Source organism: Accipiter gentilis, chromosome 19, assembly GCF_929443795.1.
Source record: "Accipiter gentilis chromosome 19, bAccGen1.1, whole genome shotgun sequence".
Taxonomy (NCBI): domain Eukaryota; kingdom Metazoa; phylum Chordata; class Aves; order Accipitriformes; family Accipitridae; genus Astur; species Astur gentilis.
The window spans coordinates 20,782,144-20,806,683 of NC_064898.1; the positions used below are offsets into that span (position 1 = coordinate 20,782,144).

Genomic DNA, 24,540 nt, shown 5'->3' on the forward strand with positions numbered 1-24,540 from the left:
GCATCAGAATATCTCCTAGAAAAAACCCAGTCAATTTGTAACCCCTCTATTAATCACTGTCCAGGGAACAGCCTGGACAGCTCTCAGAAGCCTTCAACATCACTTTGTGTAGTTGTACACCTGGTTTGGAATGGTTCTAGGAATGATCAAGTAGTACAGGTTTCCACACTAGCTACTTTTTACTAAATGCTTATCATGAGAAGCAAAAGTTAGAGAAACATGTTAAAACAATTGCCAGAGACGCACTAGAAAAAAATGCAGAACACCTCAGTCTGGACTCCAACTGGCCTGTTTTTACAAGGACAAATACAAATGTCTGCAGGAAAACATGTGGCACTTGCCAGTCATTTCTTACCCACACGCTTTTCTTTGTGCTGGCCAAGTTATGAATTGCTGATTTAATAGAATCATGGAATCATTTAGGTTGGAAAAGACCTTTAAGATCATCGAGTCCAACCATTAACCTAACACTGCCAAGTCCACCACTAAACCATGTCCCTAAGCACCACATCCACATGGTCTTTCCAATACCTCCAGGGGTGGTGACTCCACTACTTCCCCGGGCAGCCTGTTCCAGTACCTGACAACCCTTTCGGTGAAGAATTTTTTCCTAATATCCAATCTAAACCTCCCCTGGTGCAACTTGAGGCTGTTTCCTCTTGTTCTATCCCTTGCTACCTCGGAAAAGAGACCAACCCCACACCTGGCTACACCCTCCTTTCATGTAGTTGTAGAGAGCGATCAGGTCTCCCCTCAGCCTCCTTTTCTCCAGGCTGAACAACCCCAGTTCCCTCAGCCGCTCCTCATAGGACTTGTGCTCCAGACCCTTCACCAGCTTCGCTGCCCTTCTCTGGACACGCTCCAGCCCCTCCATGTCTTTCCTGTAGTGAGGGGCCCAAACCTGAACACAGGACTCGAGGTGCGGCCTCACCAGTGCCGAGTACAGGGGGACGATCACTGCCCTAGTCCTGCTGGCCACACCATTTTCTGATACAGGCCGGGATGCCGTTGGCCTTCTTGGCCACCTGGGCACACTGCTGGCTCATCTTCAGCCGGCTGTTGACCAACACCCCCGGGTCCTTTTCCACCGGGCAGCTTTCCAGCCACTCTTCCCCAGTTTCCCACAATTCAAAAAGCAGTGGGGCAGGCAACCCCTTTCTTCCTGCTCATTTGCTGGGGAAACAGAAGAGAAAAGGGGCACTGGGGCAGGGTCACAACCCCATGCAAAACCCCTGGGCTCTCCAGCAGTTTCGTTTGCTTCCCATGAATTTTTCAGCTTCACTTTTTTTCCTGCTCTTACTATGCCCCATTTCACCAGTGCACAGACTGAGGGCTAGATGAGTTTGCAGGTCAACACACATGGTGTCCTGGTAAAACAACTTGTAGTGCATCACCTTGAACACACAAATTTTCCTCAAAGTGGCACTACGTCACACCAAAGAACAGCTTTGCAACATGGCTGGCTCCAAATGGAGTTAAAACAAACTTGGTTCTGTGGCAGTGACTGACGTTGGGCCCCATTCCCAGCTACCCAGATGCAAACGAGAAGAGCAGAAATAATAACTACATGCTGTCTTATTCTACCAGGAATGAGCTTTACCCTGAGCACCTATTATTTTTTTCCTTTCATTAGGAATAAATAAATTAGAAGGCAGTGAGTAATACATCTTCAGGAAATGTTCACAGACTAGGTCTGATAATTACTTTTCGCACATGAGGGATATTGGTAGGCTTCTACGGTGCGGTGTCCTCTTTTAACAGTCCCACAGGGTCAGAATTGCAGTGAAATAAGACTTTTTCATGACAGGCCTCATCTCTCTTATCTCCATGCCCTCACAATTTGTTGACTGCTCTCTCTGACCACCCACCTCTCCCCCTCCTCTGTCTGGTTCTTCTCTGTTCCCGAGTCATCATTTTTCTAGGGGAGATTTGCTGCGATGAGCACGCGATGGGACGTACTGTTGACATAGGGGAGCCTGGAGATCCAGAGAGTAACCAGCTGGACTCAGGAGGGCTTTAAGTCCCCACAGGAGATACGCCGATATACCATGGCCATGTAGTAATGGAACACACAGTCAGGTTAGTGTTGATATGCCATCATGGCCATCTGAAACAGTGATTTCCAGCTGGTAACTGAAGTTGCTTGCTGCCCAAGGTCATGCCTTCAAATGTCACGTCAGCAGACACCAATGAATCCTTAGCAAATGGAATTAGGCCCTTTGGGTACCAGGTCCTGGATTTGAAAGCCACTTTCATTTGGCATAACCTAAGATTGGCTTCCTCTGCTGCTAAATGGCATAGCTCTCCCATGGGCAGAGAAGGAAGATGCTGCCTTCATCTTCTCCACCAGGCAGCAGTTGTTGGACGTACCAGTAACGTGTGGGGAGCGCCAGCCAACAGGATGTAGGCTGGATGCTGCTGGGGTGAGACAGGAGCTTGCCCAGATGGAAACCACTCTAGAAGGAGAGTGCCTGCACTGGGCAATTGTTACCCCGACACTACTTTTCCTTCCAGGAAACTATGTCCCAACTAACTTCCTCAAACCATTTCCATCCCTTTTTTTGCACCTCAAAACATGCACTTTGTTTCAAGCTATTGCACAGCATCGAGGAACTGGCTACCTGGCCTGTCTTATGAGGAAATTTGGGAACTAGCTTTTGTGGATCTGACCCAAACGTTTAGCTGCAACTGGGCACCCCTGTTAAGTCTCCTGTTTGGGACAGTTCATCAGGCATGGGATGTGCTCCGCCACCGGCCTAGATTGTCCTCTGGGCTTTCACCCTGAGCTCACCAACTCCAAACACACTTGGAGGATTTGACTCATGCAACCTTTTGAAAATTTAACCTATTGACTCATTCCTGATTGTGAAGTCAGTCTGGGGAAAGAGCGTCTAATATTTCAAACATAAAATCCTCCTCTCCTCCTCAGCAGAGGACACATTAAAAATAAAGCAGTTCAGAACTGGATTTTGGTAGTTCAAGAGCACCTACTGTTTTCTTGTGACTCTGGCAATTGCTTTCCAAGGAAACCTTTGCAATACAAGAGAATACAAACTAATTTACCATTTCTGAATTGCATAAGATTAGCTGTTTTACTGAAACAAACCAGTGTTTATTAACAGAGCTCAACTGCTATGCACTATATCAAGACTAGTAAATATGAGGTATGATACCAATGATTACCTGAATGTATGCGGGTGCTTAGCACAAGTGCTGAGTGACTGGTGGAAAATTTGATTTGCTAAGCAAATGGCTTGAAAAAAATTAAACAACTGGATGATTTAGTAAGCAATCTATCATTTTAATTACCTATTATTACATTTCCAGTCATTTATTTAATGCCTTATTTTTTTTTTGCTTTTCAACATTTCCAGAAAAAATAGTTATATTGGTTCAATTTTGGGCTATGACTAATAATTACTCAGAATGTGCAATCTGCCTCTTAGCTATATGACCACATGGAGTCTGTAATTCTAACCAAATCAGGTTGCAGGGTTGGGACCTCTACCTACAGAGAATCAGTGACATTCAGTGTCAGTGCCTAAGGGCTGAAGGTCTATCTTACCTTTTTCTGAAGACTTCAATATGCATTAGGAAATCTGTACTGGCAAAATTAAGGGCTCAACAAAATTTTTGGGACTATTTCTTAGACATTCATACAGGCATGCAGAAATGCACGTAAAAATTGTGACCTTGTAAAGAGGATGTCTTCTGCAGATTTGACTAGAGATGTGGAGTAATTTTACTATTAAAAGATCATCAAGAAACTGCCCCTCCCTGCTGAAATAAACTTCTTGTCACTAAACTAAATAATCTTGACTTTCCCAGGCTACCCAAAGCCAGGTTTGGTTTTATGTCCCAGAATACATTCCAAATAACAACCTTCCTCCCTTCTCTTATAAAGGTTGCCAGTTTTCTTTTATAGCTTTGTACTCAAGACGTGGTCGTAAATTTGAATTCCAAGCCATTTGCTCCAACCATCTTTTTAACATTAACAAAAGAGTAGCAAGGAGAGAAACAAAATAAAAGAAACAAACAGAACAAGCAATGCAAAGTAAAAGGACTCTAATGAAAGCAGTAACTTACTGTAGCTACTTTCACTATCGCTGGCATTAGAAGAAACATGTTCTGCAAGAACAGTACAGCAAATTAAAGAACATAACCAAGCACCACAAAGCTGCAGAAACTTAAAAGAACTGCCACAGTCATGCAAAGGTAGTTGTGCAGAGAGGAAATAAAAACTATGCAGTGGCATCACCTGAAAACTCTCAGATAATTTAGTACACAGGTAAAATGAAAGCTTTCTCTCTTGTAGCATTTCAGAAAGAGACTGTATGTATTAGCTAGTGATATGCGTCATGGCAAAGCCAGGCCTTTTCTTGATGAGACAGTTAATGACATCTCAGATAACTTAATTTCCAATTATATTATGGTCCACTTGCATCTCACTGGAAGTCTTGAGTAATTTCATGAAACCTGAGTGTCTGCTCATATTATTCTGTACTATCAGTAACGTGCATCATTAATGCATTGGAACTATTCCTGCTAAACTTCTAACCTGTGTCCATCTTTAATCACTGTGCACTATCCCAAAGGGTTAAATATTAACATGAAAATGGTTTTGATATCAAATATTGTAACCGTAACTATTTTACCCTGTCCAAAAAGCGAAGACAAAGCCAATGAGAAAACTAAGAAAATAAATGGAATAAATATTTTTTTCAGACATTGTCTAGCCTCAGGATTTGAGCTGGAGCATGAAAACCTTTACCAGAGCAGTCTGGATGGGTGAATAGGGATATACTAACTATCGTGACGGTATCAGGCTTTTGGTTTGGCAAGCCTGGTGTCCTGTTTCTATTATCATATTATTTAAAGGAAGGTGCAACCTATGTCATGTGAAGTTGCTGTTCCCAAACTGTAGCCAGCAGACTGTTGACAGTCAGTCAGACCATGCTATATGGTCTCCAGGAGATTTGCAGAACCACATTAAATGCTAGTTTTAGTACTATCTCTGGTAGAAATGCTAATTACTTTGCACCCGAAAGATCATTTGACAGTTGAAACTTTTCAGCTGGTCCAGGAGATTTAGAAGCCAATGCTATAATGGCTATACAGTTGGGAGCCACACTGGCTTAATGAGAAAGACACAGCGGTTAAATGGAAAATGGGTACAAATAAGTCACCTCCTGACAAACCCCAGGAGCCAAAATTTGTCCAATATTTGTCATTAAACCAGTGGGCAGATCAGGCTGCGGGTGATCCACAACACTCACCTGCAACTGCATCTAAACATTCCCAGTGAAAGAAGGAACTCATAGAAGCCAAGAATCCCCTGGGATGAACCCAGAGTAGACCATGCATGGATGTCATGAAAGATGACTATGGGAACAGTGCCAAGACCGCCTCTTCTCTGCAAGGTGCTGTGTGTCCCCCACGTACCAATCTAATGGCTTAGGGTTCATAGAGTGGGCCTGACTGGGTTACTGGAACAGCAGAAATGAGAGGCGATGATATCTGATAAAAATAGTAACGGAAAACTTTGATCTTGGGCTTAGTAAGAAGCTTTAAAGAATTAAACTTACATTTTGAAGAAAACAGTATATTGACTTTTTGACATTTCTTAGCAAGTTAACAAGGGTTGTTTCAAACTGATCTGCTATACAGGACCCTGAAGAACTTTATTAAACATGAAAAAAATATCCTTCATAGTAAGAACTGTCATTTAAAAGGCATATCTGAGTTGAATATTAGCGAAATTTGGATGGGCAGGAATGTCTAGAGGTGTGTCAGTAATTGAAAGCTAGGTCCGGTACTACTAGAGAAACTAGAGCCTATATAATACCTCTATGCTACTTTCTCCTTAGCAATTTGCAGAATTCAGTTATCTCCTTTCAAATGGTTGGACATTATGGAGATTTGCCTTTGTAAGGACACAGATATTCAGGAGGGTTATCAGATCGTAAATGTTCCTCTTTAGGCAGGGAAGGATCTGCCTTTGCTGCTAATGAGCTGCTAGGACACTTCACTTAAAGCAGCAGAATTGTTAAAAGGCAGGTGGCAGCGACATTTGCCGTCTATCACTGGCAAAACTAGTCTTGCAGAACTGTTCTTTGTACAAGAGACGAAGCTTTCATCTTTAATTTGAGAGGTACTGTATGGCTTAAAGTTAAACCATTAAAAAGTCCCTTCAACAAATGAGTCAGAAATGGAATAATCTCTAAAATTGTGTGCATGGATGTGCATTCCTGCAATTGAAAAGCACGTACAAAACAGTAGGCGATGCAGTGTTAGCATTCACACACCTTTTGCTCCAATTACTTGGCCCTTAAGAGAAAGGATAAGAACTGAAGAAGAAGCAGCCAAACACATGCAAGTGGCATTTTCTTTAAATTATTTAGATCAGGATACAGAATACAATGTAGCTATTTATATAGAAATCAGCTGCAAATATTTCATTCTATACAACTTTTTCTGGTCTAACTTTCGAGGAAGCAAAATTGTTTCTGAACAAATATCTGACACATTACACATTCTGCAATGCCAAGTCTTGAGACAGGATTGCTGCATCAGAAAAAGAAATTGATTAAGGTAGCATAACAGAGAATAGGTTGCTAATGGTGAAATGGGTCCAAAATTAGCTTTGGAGAGGGCACGGTCTTCTCTAGCCTGCAAATGACTTCTTCCATTAATAACAAACACTAATCTAAAATCCAGCAAAGTAACAAACACTCCCATGCAAAAAGCTGAAAATGCAGAAGCAACAGCATAAAATAATTGTCTATTGATCTCCTCAGGATATGATCAAGTTAAAATGTTCGACTTTCCCTTTAGATGGAGAGGGAGGGGTTGTTGCTGAAAAGAACAGTCTAGGCAGCAAAACGAGTTCTAGGTATGCTACTCTACAGAACTGCCATGATGGGAACAATAACATACTGTCAGAAACAAAAAGTGTTATTACAAAAGAAGTGAAAGTGTCTGCTTGATACACTGTATGTTATTTAATATCGTCATGCAGAACAAAATGATCGAAACATTTTTGATGCATTCACAGCTGGGTAACAAATAAAACTCTATCTTGTGCATGCTAGGAGTGGAGGGTCCTCAGAGAAGGAACAGAAGCCAAAACAAAACAAAACAAAAAAAGATTTACAGTGACCATTCCTGGGAACTTACTCAGAGTCTTTGTTCCATAACCGTCGTCACCTAATCCGGGGATGTCCTGCACGGAAGTCCCCAGAGAGAGCAATGAGAAAGGAAGAACAGCCGCAGAAGAGGAAGGAAGAAGTCAGTGGAGTTGAAATGGATACTACCATGACTGACCATGTTGATTGAGCAATCTGGATCCCTGCTTTTTTCTTTCTGTAACAACTTTAGACCCATATTCTATGGGAACGCAGCCAATGAAAGAGGCAGTGACCACAATACATGGCTTTTGGAGCTGTGAGGAAGAAGGAACAACCAGATAAATAAAGTTCCAGAAACGATCCTCACCGGATAAATTCAGGAGAAAATTATTAAGAAGAAAAGTGAATATTTGGGCTTGGAACTAGCACATATTTTCAATAGTGCTGGTTCTCTGTACAATTGAAGCAAGCAGTAAATGCTCGGGGAGGTACACATTCCAAGATCTGATTTACTTCTTTAAGCTGTTAGCATGGTTGCTTCATTTAATCGTTAAACTTTCAGTGAAGCTGCCCATGGCAATCAACTTGGAGAATGTCAAAGGCAAAAGAGACTAGAGCAGACCTTTTAAAAAGTAATAATTTAGTTTAGTATTGGAAAGAAACCACATTTGCATTATTTTGAGCCAGTTCTGATCTGGGAATATTTAATCTGAGAGAAATTTGGATTTATGACAGGTGCCACAACAACTTTGCGGAGCCACATTTGCTCTTCCAAAAGTTAAGGTCACTGTTTCATTCTTCTGAAAGTTATGTTTCCAGGGGTGGAAGGACCAGCTGGATCCAAACTGCAGTCACACATTGGTCACAGTAGTAATACCTCTCCTGCCTGCCTACGACAGATATTTGCCTAGATGTGTGGGATACTGGTATCATGCGTGTCACCCATTTTTTGTGCTGCTGCATGTGACATCGTCTCCAAGAGGTTACTTACGTTCTGGATCACTTGTTTCCTGCTCACTCTGCTCCTTGCTCTTGTAGAATGGGAATTTTCGTGAAAAGATGAAGTTCTTTTTACGCTTGTCATTGAATGACTGTGAAGGAGAAAAGGCATGGGGCAAAAACAGGGACGTCTAATTGTTGTCACACTCATGCTGACAAAACAACTAGTTTGTAAAAGTGGAGAGAACTGTAGTGACTCAAATCAGTCCAAACCAAGTGGCTGCAAAGAATGAGAGGTGGTTGCGGTGAGGTCTGCAGGTTGAAGGCAAAGCCCCTGGAGACTCGATCGATCTGATTACAGCGGTCTCAAATCACAACCTTCAGCTCCTTACTTGGAAACTATTGCACTTGGCTTGTTCAGATGAAGAGCTACAGATGGCTCAGCACGCTTTCAGATCAAGCCACTCATCTTTAATCATAGCGGACCGTGCACAGGATTAATTAACTGGCTGAAAAAGAATAGGCTCCAAAGAGGAAAGCGGAAGCCTTTGATTTGCTTGTAGTAGGTATGTGAATTCAGCCCTGTGCCAATTAAAATCAAATATTTTTTTCTGGTAACTGCTGCTGGTTTCGTGATGTTTTATTTGGCCTCTTAATCGACAACTTCTTAAATCTGTTTTAATGCGCTTTTTTTGCATAATTAAAAAAATACTTTGTTTTATTTTATACATGTATATTTACTCATTAGGTTCCTCTGGAAATGCTTTTAGTTTTATGTGATTTAGAGATGGAATTCTGCTGATAAGCAGTATTTCATTGCACGTCGACCAACATATATTGCTTTAATTTTTTAAATGGGGAGTTAATATGGAAAAAATTGGGGTTTTTTTACACACTAAAACCTTTGACTTTATAGACAGTCACAAGGGCTCATAGCAGTGTACTATGTAAAAGCAGGATATGCTTAGTTGGGACATTTATTTCAGATACTCCATGAGGAAGTAGGGTCCCTATACAGTCAATTGAGAGAAGCTGGCATTTCCAGAGGGCACCTACGCTGAGCTGCAGATAGTGCTTATCTGAAATGATCCGTGTTGTCGGTCTGACAAGGTCCTACGCTGTTTCCTATACTCAACATATGCAATACCTACACCACTTTGCAAGCGATCACCTCCAAGAGAGCAGAGACCTTCTTAGCTCATTTAAAGGACTAATCTCATGTGTTTGTCATTGCTCGAATGAAATATAACCAGTATTTGGCTCCAATTCTGAAATGGAATGCATTTAGAGTTTCAGAACATAATTAATTTTCTTACATTTTGGAAGCACAGCATAAAATGTGGTTTAGAATGTGTATTTCTGAAAGATGTAAAGTTAGGTACTGAAAATCTCTATTAAAATAGTTGTCTACTTGTGTCACGAAAGTTTCATGCCACTTTTACATTTCAAGCATATTTAAAGTTCAGTAACTGAAAACAAAGGAAAAAAAAATGCACACGTAGAATAAATGATCCATGAAAATCTCTCAGAGTATGTAAACATTCAAGGTGAAATTAATGTGGAGGTCATGCACAAATAATCCAGACAGCATGCAATTTCAAAACAAAGCAAATATGAAAGAAAGCCAGAATAAAAAAAAAAAAAAAGCACATGAAGGATTAAAATAATCTGTGGATGAAAAGAGGACTGACATGCACATTACATCACTTTAATGACCTAAAGGATATAATTAAATTAAAATGTGTTTTCTGTGATAATTGCTTTTATTTTTCCAAAGAAAGGAATGTAGCATGTTAACATTTCCCATTGTGAAAATGTTGTTTGTCACGATTCATCTGAATTTGACATAGTAACAGTATAGGCATTATACTTTAAACGGGGAAAAAAAAAATACACAATAGCACCTCAAAAATCAAAGGGGTTTTAAAATTACAGTCACTTCATTACCAAATGCCATTTCACTTCGGAATTAAAGAGAATGTTATTAAATTGATAAATAAATATGCTGTGTTTCACAGAGATTATACAATAAATAACACTTATAAGTATTCTTTTTCAATTTTTTCCACAACAATCTAGAGCAAAAACTTCAGAAAGTTCATTTTCACCAGAAAAGCATATATTTTTTTCAAGCTTATGATCTAAAAGTATATTCCAAATTAGACAGGTATACTGTAGAGTTATATAAACTTTTTCTCCTTTTGCAATTTCAAGTACTGGGTTGCCTTTTTAATAAGATATTGTTCCACTTCAGTTTGGACAATCAAAATCTGGCAATTTTTAGCAGGTGAGTATTATGTCCAACTGTGTCACTGTACACCAGGAAAAAGCCTTGTTCCTAAAATAAAGCTGGCTCTTGGTTTATTAATATCCATAAGCAAATACGTTTATGCATGTGTTCATATTTCTATAGACTAACCAATGTGTATATTCTTGTTAATGACCATATATACTAGCATAATGTAGTCAGACGGTTTGTATTCAAAATAACAAAGAAACTAAAATATTATAAAACACTAAAATGGGTCTGATCCTGCAAACTTATAGAAATAATTAGTCCTTGGTACTAACTGAATGGGTTTACCACGTATTTATTTTCTTGTACATTAAGTGCATGTTGTTTCACAAGAAACCAAAGGCAGGAGCCTTGATTTTGGTTTTGTATCCAATATAAATGTGATTAAGCTCAGGCTGATGGTCTCCACCTTAAGGATATGAAATCCTGCAGACACCCAGCAAAATCTTCTTACAGATACCATGATATATATCTCTAATGTATAGAGATAAGGGGGTTGGCAAAGATAGGAGAGGGAGACTCATGCAGAATAAAATGATGTTTTCATTGGACACACTCTATTAATTCCAGATTTTTTTCTGTTGGTGGAGGAGTAGAGACCCACACTGAACATGTATTTTCTTTTCTAAGAAAGGATCATGCATGTGAGGAATGGTGGTAAGGTTAGACTGCAAAATTCAGATGCATGTTTTTGAGAGATTTTATATCTATAAAATGGGAACTTTGAGACCTGACAAATATTCTGGAGCCAGTTTTCACAGGGGCTCCCTATGCTGCTGGAGAGCTGCGAAATAGCCATAGGGTAAATGAAAGCGAGGTATTTGCCTGCATCTCTCAGTCCGGTGCAAAAGTTGCACGCAACTGGAATTGAAATTGTGGTATCAAGCTTAGGCTTGATTCAACAGTATTTATGCAGGCAGAGTTTCTGAAAGTCAGTGAAAAGGTGCCTGAAAATGGATTTCTGTGTAAGTCACAATTTCCTTGCCATGAATATTGTAAGATCCTGTAATGGCAAATAACCCAGGCATTTCAGTCACAGCGAAAACCCTGTACAATAGATTACTTTTATACCTCACTGCCATCAGTTCACACAGACTACCACTAACCTAGGAATTGGCATTAGTAGGCACTTTATATAGACAAGTGCCTAGGACTGAAAAGCAAATGAAATTTTCAAGTACTGTCTGACAACTGAACAGTGAGGTCATTCTTCACAACATCTGAACTGTGATGAAAAAAGTCTTTTCTCAGAAAAAAAGGGGAGAAAAGCTTTCACTGATGTCCTGGCTTGAATTTTTGTTTGATACTACTTAGGCAGAGACTGTAGTTTGGAGAAACCAGAAAAAAATTGTGATGTGCGCTCTTTCTTGACCGAATATCCCCAAATATCCCCAGTTATGTAAGTCTCGCTTACACATACCAACCTTCCCTGGTTGTGACAGACATTAGGACACTGTGTGTTTCTCATTCGTAAGAACTCCCTTCGGTACTTTCTTTTGTGTCAACATCATTTTTGTATTCTAAATGCTTTTCCCTAGGTGCAGCAGCCATATATACGTTACCCATCAGCTAATAGGACAGCGTTTTTTTAAAGGAAAGTTTCATGTAACATTAAATAAACAATCCAATTTCAAAATTTGCTTTATAGTGGCAAACACCACAAAGAATAGTGTACCAGTAATTTGATAGTTGGACCGTACTGCAGGAGGCAAATACATCATTGTTTACTTTGAGCTCCTTCCCAATTTTCTTTCACAATGTAGCTGATCCAGCCCACACTGTCTGGTGCAGATGTGCTCTTGATAGAGGTTGTCCTCTTTACGCTTTGCAGAAGAGCCTAATGTGTTGGGGAAAGAGTTCTTCTGATGCTCTAAAAGCTCTACCGGCAACTACATCTTCTAAAAGCCATTAAACTCCCAAATACTTTGGGAATACTTTATTTTGCTATTTCATTCAGCCAATGCTAATCCTCGGTCATGAGCTGGGAACCAGTGTTCGGGGATCACCTAAGAAAAAGCTGTTACAGAGCACTGGCTGTGAAATTCTTTTATACAGGGTGTAGATGAATTTCATTTACCACCTAAAAGGCAAGTTTGAGCTAAGCTTTAGCCTAGTTTTTATTTACGTGATTATCTGTATCAGTCTCGTTCTGAGATTGGTCTAGCAGCGTATATGAGTTCATTCATTTTGCTGCTTCTCATCTGCCATGGTTTTTTTGATTGTTCTCCTTTAATACCTGTTTTTGGTGCAACTTAAATGAAAAGCCCTTGCTTATACAGCATTCTACAAAAAAATCAAAATTTATCAGCAACATTATGTCCCTGCAATCCTTTTCTCTGTATTTAATCCACACTTTTTGTATTAGGGACATTCTTTTATTCTGTTTGAACACTGACCTTAATAAAGGGCTGGGCACTCAAACGCTGTTAAATTTCTACATGTTAAGTCTCTCCATCTTACTGAAAAGTTGCACTGATATCAGAAAGAAAACTTTTGGACTGTAACAGATAGTGTCATTTCTGCTTCAAACGTATATATCACCTCTGCTTTTATAATGGGGCTTTCTCACTCAGCAATTTGAAATGCATGATAAATACGAAGTCTCCAGAACAAACTTTTGAAGACAATCCCGTATTAGTATATTGGCTTTATGTGAAAAGTGGTTTTGCAGTTAGCATGGCAGCATGGTCTGGGGACCATGGGTCTAACGGCACTTTGGGATCTTCTGTCTCATTGTCCCGTCTGCAGTACGGGGACCGTAGCAGTGCCCTCCTTACAGGCACTTTGTGGGGACTAGGACAACACTATGACCTGGTCGATACTAGCACTGAGGCCACGGTAGTTTCTTTTATTAAGATAATGAAGTATACTCAGGTTAAGTGACTTGACCAAGTCTGGAAGAAAGCCAATGCTACTGAGCGATTCTTGTTTTCCTGGTGGAACCCCAAACTTGGCCATGGACTGGGTTCACACACACAGAAAGCTCCTACTGATGTCTGTGCAGACACGCAGAAGATAAACTAAGAAGTCATTAGTGGCAACTATAAACCTCATTGTATAGTGACCACACAGTATATTCCTTAAGACATACATCTTTCATTCACAGTCTGACGACACAGTTATATGCTAGCAAGAAACACTTGACAACTTCCCTAGATCCTTTTATGAGATGCAGGGGAAGCATGTCCCTATTCTGTTAAGTTCAACCTTAAATTTTCTTACATACTGCAAGTATTTGGAAAAAACCCCAAAACCACACCCAAACAAACCCTGGGCTACAGTCATTCCATATGGAAGTTTTGCACCATGATCTGTTTTGATAAGTGAGAATAAACTTTGGGTGGGAAGAAGCTCAGATGAAGATAACTCTGCTTGCTTAGTTTTCCCATGAAGCTGCAGGGAGATTTGGATCTTGGAAATCCAAAATGAAAAAGTACAACCCTGATTAAAAACTCCATTCTGTCTAGCTTCTACAGACAAGGGTAGTGTTGCTTAGTATTCATAAATATGAAATATTACTGATCTCTTTTTAAGACTGACTTAGTGCCACTTGTCAGCCAGCAACTCAATTTTAATTCCTAACAAAACAACAGTTAAAACCAACACCATCTACCAGGAGAACAGAAAGACTAACAGACTTTCAAGAAAGCATGTAAAAGTAGCATTTCCAATTCTGCAAACATGTATTTAACTTGGTGCGAGGTTTGAATCCCATTAAAAAGGGAGTACTCATCTGTGCTAATTTACATTGCGTCACTGTTGGCAGGATTGAAATGCCAATGCAAAAACCTTGTGTATGTGACGGCCAAGGTCATTTACAAATATCTGAAGGTTGTACACAAAGAGGGTGGGAAGGATTTGTTCAAGCAGCAACACTGAAATTAATAGTGTGAAAATAAGAAAGGGCAAAGCTCCTTGACAGTGAAATCAATTTGGATGTAGAATAATCTGCCCCGAGGGAAGTGGAAAAGCCTAGATCATTTTTCTTATTTAAAACAAATCTGCTAATCTTAAGTACTATGGGGAATAACACTGCAGTGCTGGGAGAGAAAGAGGCGGTGAAGGGAAAGGAGCTAAATAGTAAGGCTCTCCCAGTTCTAGTGTCTGTGTTTCTGTGATGAGATGCTCACAGATCCAGCATCGCAGGGCTGTGCTGGGGTCCAGCGCGGGCTTTGACCTAGCTGGGCTCACTACCATCGCACGAGCAGTGTGAAGGTCTTCCTCTTCTTTCTCAAGGCCGCCTCTGGACTTAGAAAGTGTATTTGATGTTTGGCAATGTTGTCCCAAATTTTCCTCTACTCTTTTTAATTTTTTTTTTTTTCCCCCAAAAGGAACTTTCCCGGTTAGAGCTGATGTATGCCATCAGCTACTGATCCCTCTAATAAATCTTTGTGCATGTGAATCTGTCTCCCCATCCTTTGTGCCACAATGATGACGAAAGAGCCTCAGAGATCAACGATAACAGTGGTGTGCGCTTGGCAAAGTTTTGGGACTGTCTAATCAGCGGCCCAGACCCACAGATTTTCCTACAGTGTACACTGTAGGACCTTTATCAGCTTGATCTTCATTCCTCAGTTTTGATCAGATATTTTCTCATATCTTTTTCTTAACTCTGATTCCCAGTTGACTGCTGGCATTTCTTTAGATCTGCAAATGGAACTGAGGGTTTTGGTCTCCTCTATGCAATCTTTTGAATTAATCTACCTAATAAATAAAGCTGGAGAAGGTGTTAGTTAACTGTGCTAAAAACCCCAACTTGCTCCTTTATCACTATTTTTTTGTGGAATCATTTATTTGTGCAATCAAGTGCTGTGCACTTGACTTTGTGCAAGTGTAAAGTACTGCATAAAACGGACCATTGCATAAAAAGAATAAGTTGCATAAAGACCTTTATTACTCTTATTTTGTGAAGTAGTAGTGGAGAAAGATTTACAATACCTACATGTCTTCAACCTACTGACTGAAAGATAACTGGAGCAGCCTTATCTTTTGAACTGCCCTTTTGAGTTAAAGGAAGAGTGTTTGCACTCACAGGTGACTTGTAGCAGGCTGAATTATGGCAAAGATCTGGCTCAGGAGACAGTGAATCATACCAGGCTCATGGTTTTCATTTAAAACATTGACTTATTTAGGCCTTACAGCTAAAATTATAAAAAAAAAAGTCATGGGCGAACAAAAACAAAGTCAATCTTTGAGAGACTGGTGTGAGGTTTGTGTAGGAGGTGACGTTCCTACATCTTCCAGTAATGCATCTCACACTACCAGTCTCACAGACGGGAGGGATATCAAATTAGATGGACTTTAGTTTTGACCCAGGTTGGCAGTTCCTGCGTCCCCATAACCTCCCAAACATGGCCTGTGAGTCACTAAGTCAAGCGTAACCGAACTGCCAGAAATATAGATGTGAAATATGGAGACTGTATCATCTTAATGAGTGCTAACGCGTAACTCCGCTCTTCTAGAGCTTTGTGGGAAATCTTACTAGAAGAAAATTTTGGTCTGCTTCTAATTCTTTCCAATGCTATACATTTTTCTTTTCAACCACTTTTCTTAGTAGAAACGCCAAGTAACTACGACATTATCTATACATACATGCAAATTTCCTACCATTTAATTCAGGGCATTAGACAACAAGTTATAAAAATAGCACACGCATGAAGTTAAACTCAGCACAAATTTCTGCTGGAACAGCTTACAAGAAAAAGCAATTAACTCTCAGCTGCAAACTTTGGTATTTTACCTGTGCTAGCAAATTTTCACCGTGTTATATTTAATCTGTGACCAATTTAAACATTACACTACATATCTTTATGTCAGTGACTCTCTTAAACATTTCTCTTACCTAAGCAGGGATGGCACACACTTGTTGTGGGATAGAAAACACTGATACTGTAGTCCCTAACATTATGGCCACCTAAGAAACAATATTATCTTATAAATAAACTCCACACAATTATCAGTCTGAAGAAGCGGGAAAATTTATGAAATACGTGTATTTAACTTGCTCATTAAGTGAAGAAATGACTCTATCAGTATTTTCTTTTTTTTTTAAACCGGAAAACAGTCCCAAAGATTTTTTACATTAGTATGGTTTTTAACTTGAAGAAAAACTTCTACTGGGTTTTTAAAAGAAAGCTACGAAAACATTTCTTTGCTTCAGCTGAGTAAAAGCCTCAAATTTGATCTGACAGTATTTTTCACAGTTTCTGGAACTGTTTCACCTCTCTAAAAAAACAGGTTCCTTAAGGCACGCCAGTTCCCTGCTAGAGACAGCACTGCTACCGTGGCATAAATTAAAACTGAAGACTCACTTGTTTTCCTTTACTTTCGACTATGACCTGGGCCCAACAGGTGTTATTATTAAATTATTGCATGTCTTTGTGGAGTGCCTCAAGATATCCTGGAGCAACGAGACACTGTACAGTTAAATTTCCCTGGCTATGTGCTGTTTTATCACCTGAATTTCACTTGATTACTTCAGCACATGAGTGAACTAGATGCTGATGACAGCAGTATTTCTAATGTTCCTTGCAGAAACGCTGAGCGAAATGTGTTCAGCTCAAGGGGAGCAGTCAGGGCAGCCAAATCATATGGGCTCAGGTCAAAACAGATGCGCAGCCAGCATCCACCGCCTGGCACCAGCTCTAGCCCTCGTGAAACGTGAAGACAGGACTGGGGGGATGTGAAAATGCACGAAAGAGCAAGAGCGGCTGGACAAATGAGACCCAGCTTTTCCTCCGGCATGGGGAGAAGATGTCTCCTCCGAGATAGAGGCTGCACTGGCAGGAATGATGCTGACATCTGCTTCTTCCATGACACCCAATGCTACCCCTGTTTCTGAGGTCTTGCAGCCTTTGCCAGAACTTAAATCCAATAGAGAGAAAACCAGAAGCAAGACAGCAACAAAGCCAGATGGAGAAGAGCAATTTATTCCTCCTCCCTGCGCTGGGCAGTTTCGCACCAAAGCTCTGGAGAGACTGTTCAGACCTACTAATACTCTATGCCTATAAAAAGGCCTTGTGCAGAAAATACCTCTGCTCAGCAATTTTCTTTTAATAATACGCAACAGCTTTTTTTGACTTCTTATAAAGATCTATAAGAACGAATTGGTGAGGAATTCTTGCAACATGATTTCACGTTACTTTTTTAACCTTGTCATTAATTTCCATTTTATGACAGAGGAAGTATTCTTGAATGATTGCTAACAACTAAATTCCAATATTGCAGAAACAATGGTTTTGTAAAAGATTTTCTATCAATTAGTAATGGAGATGTAAAATCAGGAATTTTATGACATGAATGATTTCCAAAGCTTATTTTAAGTTGCACACATGAAAAATCGTTCTTATTCTCTGGTTACAGCAAAGCACATTTCAATCATTCTGAGACGGGGGAGTGTACAGTAAAATACTGATTCACAACTCTTGCAAATAAATGACATGCAGAATTATTTTCTATAAAAAGCTCAGTTCTGAGTAGAAGGGGTTTTTCTTGTCTGTAATTTTTCCACCTGTAGGTATACAAGCAAAGAAGTTCAGGAGCCTGCACTATCTCCACAGCAACAGCGTAATTTGTATTGACACCGCAGGAGCTCTATGCTGGGCTGAGCAGAGGGTTTACCCCTATACATTTCTAGGTAACTTTGCCTAATCTAGCCTAACCCAACCTGACCTAACCTAACCTATTCAAGTATTTATATTTTGCACTTGGCAAAGCGGTACCGGAGGACTATATTCAGCATATCTGTTACAAGTGCCTAGTATAGTCACTGCAACTACTAGCACAAAGATTAGCCCAAAAGAAATGGCTGAGATGTTTAAGTTAGGCTTTTAAACTGCACAGTTTAAATATGGCCCTGTGGATCATAAAGTTTAGATTACCACGTGTGATCAGGACAGAGCAGGTAAGAACTGCAAGTCCTTGTCGCACCACAGCCTTGGGAAGCACTGAAGGGCCATAACCCTGTCTCACTGTGCCTTGAAATAGCCGCTATGTTTTTAGAAGGTGCACCCAGTTAAGGCTCACAGAAATGGGATTCACTGCATCTGGTTTTAGACATTTACCCCGTAGGTGCCTGGGGCGGAGGTAGTGACCCCAGGCTCCCTTTACAGTCGGTGATGGATTCATCACGTCTCTTTTAAACAACAGTGGCAGGTTGGTGCTCTTGACCATGAAGAAAGGAAGAGCTGTTCACTCTGGGATTTTTGAGGTGGAGAAATATTAATTTAAGAGAGAGCAAATTCATATTTAAAAAAATCAGCTAACGTTTTACAACATTTACAGAATTGTCTCAACATCATGTGTAAATAATATTTCCGCAGGAAGGCACGTTTCAGGCTTTACAATTGTGCAGGTAAAATATTTCTGTGGCAGGTAAAAGGCAAGCTAGAACATTACAACCCATCTTTCTCTGCATGTGCTCCTTTGACATCTTCCAGAAGCCTATAAATAAATGCCTAATGGAAGCATATTTTAGCTAGGAATTCTCACTCTAAGCAAATTATTTTTAATATTAGTGGGTGTCCAATAATTGTCTGGCACTGAGACAATAAAACATTTTTGTTTTGGGCAAATTGCAATGTGTTTGTTAGAGTGTTACTGAAGAGTCATTTTGTTTACACAGCCGAGGCCACACTGTGAACCACTCTGGATGCTAAATGTTGCTAGGAATGCTAAAACATTATTAGGAACCAGATCAGAGCAGAGTAGAAATACTCTTTTTTTCTTTTTTGAGGGCCTGCCTAAACCAAAGTTTCAATTCAAATATCTCTAAATTAGGGGACTGAATTCATATTCTAACTTTTTACTCTGGTTCATGTCTGCTATTTTTAATGTGACTGAAACAATATAACAGTCCTTAGCAAAAAACACATCTGGGCCTTAGCTCAGCTTCTACCACATTTAATGGGAAAGCTCTTTGCCTTCAGCATGTTAGAAACACGATGTAACGGAAGTAAAAGAGAATACTCAATTCAGTTGATACCGCAAGTGGAAGTAGCACCAAGGAATGGAAAAAGATATATAAACTAAAATTTAGTTACACAGCAAAGCCTGACATTTTATTCCTAATGGTCGAAATTAATCAGAATTGGTAGTATAAGCCTTACAGGAAAAACGTTATCTTCTCCAGTCTACTGCTAGCAAATGCTGTTTGAATAGTCATAGGAAGGGCAAGCTAGAAAATTTTGGACCAAACTAAAGTGCTTTGATAGTCACAGAGCAAAGTAAACAGCAAGTTCATCCTGGTTGCTCACGATCTGGCCTGGGATCACATCGGTGGGACGTGTGTCTGCAGGACAAGTAGGTTCAGTAAACTCCCGCAGCCCACGGTCCTTGCCAGGGCCACGCTGTCGGTTTGCCTGTGCCCTGCCTGGTGTCTTGCCCATCTCACCTCACCTTACTGACCTGGCTTGATTTTGGACCCGACTCATCACTACGGAATTTCTGGGAGGCACAGGGCTGCGGACCAACCTCGGTTGTTGCCACCAGACCGGCCGATCATGCCCTGGGACTGCCCCCCTTGTTGTGAGGCTGCTGTCCCCCTTGCGTCCCCGTGGAGCAGCCCTCTCCTGCTGCTCCCTGTCACCATCATTTTGCATCCAGGTTATTGTCCTCCAGCTGCTATTGTGGGCAACCGAGAGCTGACTGCAGTTCGCTCTGCCCCCTTTAATCCAGTGTCTTTAAAAATAGCGGTGAGTATAGAAATAGAATAGCAACACTGCAGCTGCGTCGTTCACTGGCTGCTCCTTAAAAACTACAGTAGTGACAGGCTGGAAAAAACATAAAAGGGTTGGATTACGCAGGCAAGTGCACACAGGCAGATTGCTCCTAGGCACATTGCTCCCAGGCATATGTACCTCCAGTTCCTGAAGATTACAGCTACACAAGTCATCATTTTTCTAAGCAATGGTCGGAACACCAGTTGGAGGCCAATTTATAGCTGAGCTGAGCACTTATTCCGGTAAGAGCGCTCAGATTTCTTTGGAGAACACCCCACAGGCAGCCGTTCCCATTAAATAACAATGAGAAATTAGAAAGACTGGGAGAACAGAGAAAAGCCAGGCTAGATCAGTAAGGAGGGATAAATTTGGCTGAGATCAAGAATAAAGAATATTTAATTGTGTGTGAGTGCCTACGCCACCTTCACTAACCCTCCTCCGCATCACCCTTGCAGGTAGGTGTATGCTGCTTAATTTATGTTCAACCTCTTTTCTTCTTACGAAATCACTCCACCTGTGATCCCACATGTTCTGGTGGTTGACACTTCCATTATCTTTTACTCGGCGTCTGTTGCTATTTTCTAATCACCAAATGTAGTGTGGGGGGGAAAAAGGCAGAGGCCCCTCCTTTTCTCTTTTCATACACGTACACATGGACAAATACACACCAACATGGAGAGAAATGCTATTCCCTGTCTCGTATCTCTCCTTTCACTACCATTTTGCTACCAACTAGAGGGAATTCAGAAAGCAAACATGATTAAGCAATCGAGTGGATTATTTTATAAGGAAAATGGAGGAGTCAATGACTGCAACTTTTGGGGCATGTCAGAGAATCTACTCTCTGTCTCTGCAAAGTAACCCACTGGAGAGTGTGTGTTACCAGGCTCTCCAAATCAGCAGCTAGCTCCACAATAAAGATGCAGGTTTTTGAACATGCTCAGATTGTGAATTTTCTTCTACTTTCTATTATTGTCCCAGTACCAACCCCTTCAGGAAATCCATTCATTGTGTCAAATATTTTTAGAAGAGATGTGCAAAGAAAAGTTGGTCAAAATACACTGAATATGATGAAAACTTTCTGATTATGGACTACAAAACAGTTTCTCCCTAGACGTGGTGAAACTTTATACTTAGAAAACTTCAGCCTAGTAAAACACTGATGTTAGAAACAATCTTCAATAGGCAGTGAGAGAGGATAGATAGTCTAATACATCTTTATACTTTGTAATTTCTGAGAAGCAGGGATTCAGTTGAGATTATCACCCTTTTCTCTGCACTGATACACCCAGATCTGCCGCAGTGAACCACTAGCACAGACAGTGTACCTGAGACCAAGGCGGGTTCTGCTTGGTGAAGATGAAGACAAATAATCCAGTCTCCATATACATTGATAAGAGAAGAAATAGCAACAGGCTTAAACTGCAGCAGTTTAGCCATTTCTAATGATGAGGCGAGTTAAACACTGCAGTGGGCTGTTTGGGAATAATATGAAATTTCTGTTGTGGCAGGTCTTTAAGCAGAGATTAGATAAATCTGCGAGAGAGGAGGAAGGTACAGAAGACGCCCTCAGGGCAGGGATTGGACTTCGTGACCACCTGAGGTTCCTTACAGACCAGTTTCTCTCTGATTTGATGACTAGGGCTGAAAATACCATGATTTTCTACAGCATCGATTGTTTGGAAATAGGTGGGTTGGTGTGGAGTTTTTTTGGTTTTTTGGTTTTGTTTTTTTTTTATTTTTCAAATAATACGCTGTCAAAACGTGTCCTCTGTATTGAGTCCTGACAGTGAGTGAATTTTGCCATTTGGAGGAGAGGTGCATTGAGTATGTAGAGGGTTTTATTTACACCACAATACAGAATTTGCTATCTCAGTCAAGTTTAGCTTTTTCCTTTCATGCGTCAGTGCAGTGTTGCTAAAATGACAATAAAGCAGGAGGCTGACCTTCCATTGCAGGCAGGGCTGTGGGATCTGTAAACAGAATCTGCTCATAAGAAATATTATTAAATGCTATCAAGCTTCTGAATGTCATAATAAATACATTCAGAGGCATCTGAAGGGGCAGGCTGAGTGCAGTGTAGGTGATCTGACTGGAATACGAAAAGAACTGTGGATGACAAGCTAACTGAATAGAAAAAAACCACCCCTAATGGATAGTGATGGAGCAATATGGTGTGGGTCACAGCCCAGGACCTGCACTGCTGACGAGCAGCAGAGCTGCTGGGAGAGATTTCGGAGGGATGGGGCAGTCCCTTGTCTTGGCAGGCACCCCATCCCCATTTGGCACCCTGCTGAGCAGCCTCGCTAGGGCAGGCACCCATCTGCCAACGCGTCCCCGTAATCACGGACCGAACACCCTGACACACTGAGAGCTTGTGAGAGGCATGGCATTTATTTCACTGGGAACGGAAATCGGGGATTTGTCCAAAAGACAATGTTCTGGAGTCACTGGCCAAATAGGTGTGAAATGAAAAGGCATATGGTGTAAAAAACCAGTTCTCTGTATAAAATCGAGTTTTACCTACACATTATGCTTCATGATAGTGCAACACTCCTATGGGAACAGGCAACATCCATGAATATTAGAAAAAACGGTGAGATGTTGAAATTGTCTTTCCAAGAGCTACAGTTTCCACTATAAAAATATTTTCAAGAGACAGCCAGGAAGGAGTATATGATCTGACAGGGAGCAAAGCAAAAGAGATGCTATTTTTGTCTTCTGAAAGACTGGTTGTAATTACAACGGTTGAGAAAAAAGCAGATTAGTGGCTCATCTCTTTTTCCTCTGTAATATTTCCATCATTGTTTGACATTCTTTTTGATTCAGTAAAAAATCTGAAAAGCCCTCAACCACTGTGGGTTTTAGGATTAGAAAAGGAAAGGCTATTTTTGTTCAGCCTGAAGCCTATGGTAGGGAGAATTACCACGAGTTCAGTATGCTGCTTTGGCAGATATATAACGCTGCTCACAGCTACTAACATATTCTCCTTCTGGCGCAAAGGTGAGAATCAGAGGATACTTGGGATATGATCTTGAGTTCAACATAGCATAAAACATACTTTTAAATTAAGTTTGTGCTCACATAACTCCTTGAGCTTCCTCCAGCATAAATATCAAACATATACCTTTGGGCTGCTCTATTTTCCATTGATTATCCATAGATCAGTGGGCCCCAGAGGCTGAGACAGCAAATGCTTAGGAAATCGTATCTGTGTTATCTTATCTTCATTTATCTTTCTTGTGTTTGAAACTTTAAGGTAGCCAGTGTCCTGGAAACCCTGCCCTTTGCTGCAGTAGCACGGAGCAGCCACAGGGAACCGGAGGGGTGGACTGGTTGCTTTGATACTCCAGCCACCTTCAGTAACAATTAGAAAAGCTGGTGAAGATCATTACTACAATTATATGAATGAAGCTAGAGACTGAACTTGGTCAACTCAGCTGAAGCACACTCTTTGCTTGGTGAAATGAAGCTGTTTCTACCAGTATTTGTATTCTTTTCCTTATTGCACATCTCTAACTGGTTTGCTATCTTTAAAAATGTTAATAGGACCTAGGATTGTGATGATTGATGTCTCTCTCTGAACCTGAACAAATATGTTTCTTTTGGTCAAAATAAACAGAACATGAAAGAAAAGTAGCTCTATTGGGTTAAACCAGAGATCCAGTTAGCCCAGTAGCTTCTTCTGAAGTTGTCCAGTAGCAGATGTTTAAAAGAAAAAAATAGAAGAAACATGATCCTTCCCATTTTATAACCTCTCTGCTTCTTGAAATCAACAATTAGTGTGTCCTGAGCTACATGACAAGAGTGCTAAAAGTTGTAATTGGACCCATTGCTTGCTAACTTGCTCTAATTCCTTTTTAACTTATTTATTTTTTATACAACATCCTGTAATAATGAGCATCAGAATTTAATTATGCATTGTACAGAAAGGTACTATCTGTTGCCTGATTTAAACCTGAGACCAGAAGATTTCTCTGGAGCTCCCTAATTGTGATTCACATTCCCTGCTTTCGTATCCATCCCGATTTTGTAGACTTTAATTTCACAAGCCATGGATTGGAGGAGTCCAATGAAATGAATTAAAAGTGATACCAATATTCTAAATCACAGTTTCAAAATATGCTGAACTAATTTTCTGCATGAGGTAATGCACCCAAGTTTGGCTTGAAAAAGAGGAACTTTTGGGCCTTTGAAAGGATTATCCTTTAGCTATCCCTGCTAACATGTTTGTCAACTGTATTGCTGAGCGTTCTTAAACATCTTTTTAGTGAGACACAAAAAGCTCATCAGCTGCAAATATCACACCCTCTGTAATACTTTGTATCTTATCTCTGGATTTGGGATTAAAAATGAGGTATAAACAGATGAGAATGCATAAGACTTTCAAAACCTGTAGAATAACTAGACAGTTCATATTTTACATTCATAGTTAGCTCAAAGAAATTTTGGCATTATC

At 40.4% G+C, this 24,540-nt stretch overlaps 1 protein-coding gene across 26 annotated transcripts in view; it reads right to left on the minus strand.

Moving 5' to 3' along the window:
- Positions 1-24,540, minus strand: part of DLG2 (discs large MAGUK scaffold protein 2) — a 1,018,327-nt gene that overhangs the window by 20,137 nt on the left and 973,650 nt on the right. For 15 of the 26 annotated variants that reach the window (XM_049823421.1, XM_049823420.1, XM_049823428.1 and 12 more), the window contains 2 exons: positions 8,119-8,218; positions 4,087-4,128 (listed from right to left, as the gene is read on the minus strand). In XM_049823421.1, coding sequence (XP_049679378.1) covers positions 4,087-4,128; positions 8,119-8,218 — 142 coding nt within the window. Of the gene's footprint in view, positions 1-4,086; positions 4,129-7,176; positions 7,223-8,118; positions 8,219-24,540 lie in introns of all 26 variants that reach the window. The other 11 variants (XM_049823427.1, XM_049823436.1, XM_049823432.1 and 8 more) reach the window with 3 other exon arrangements.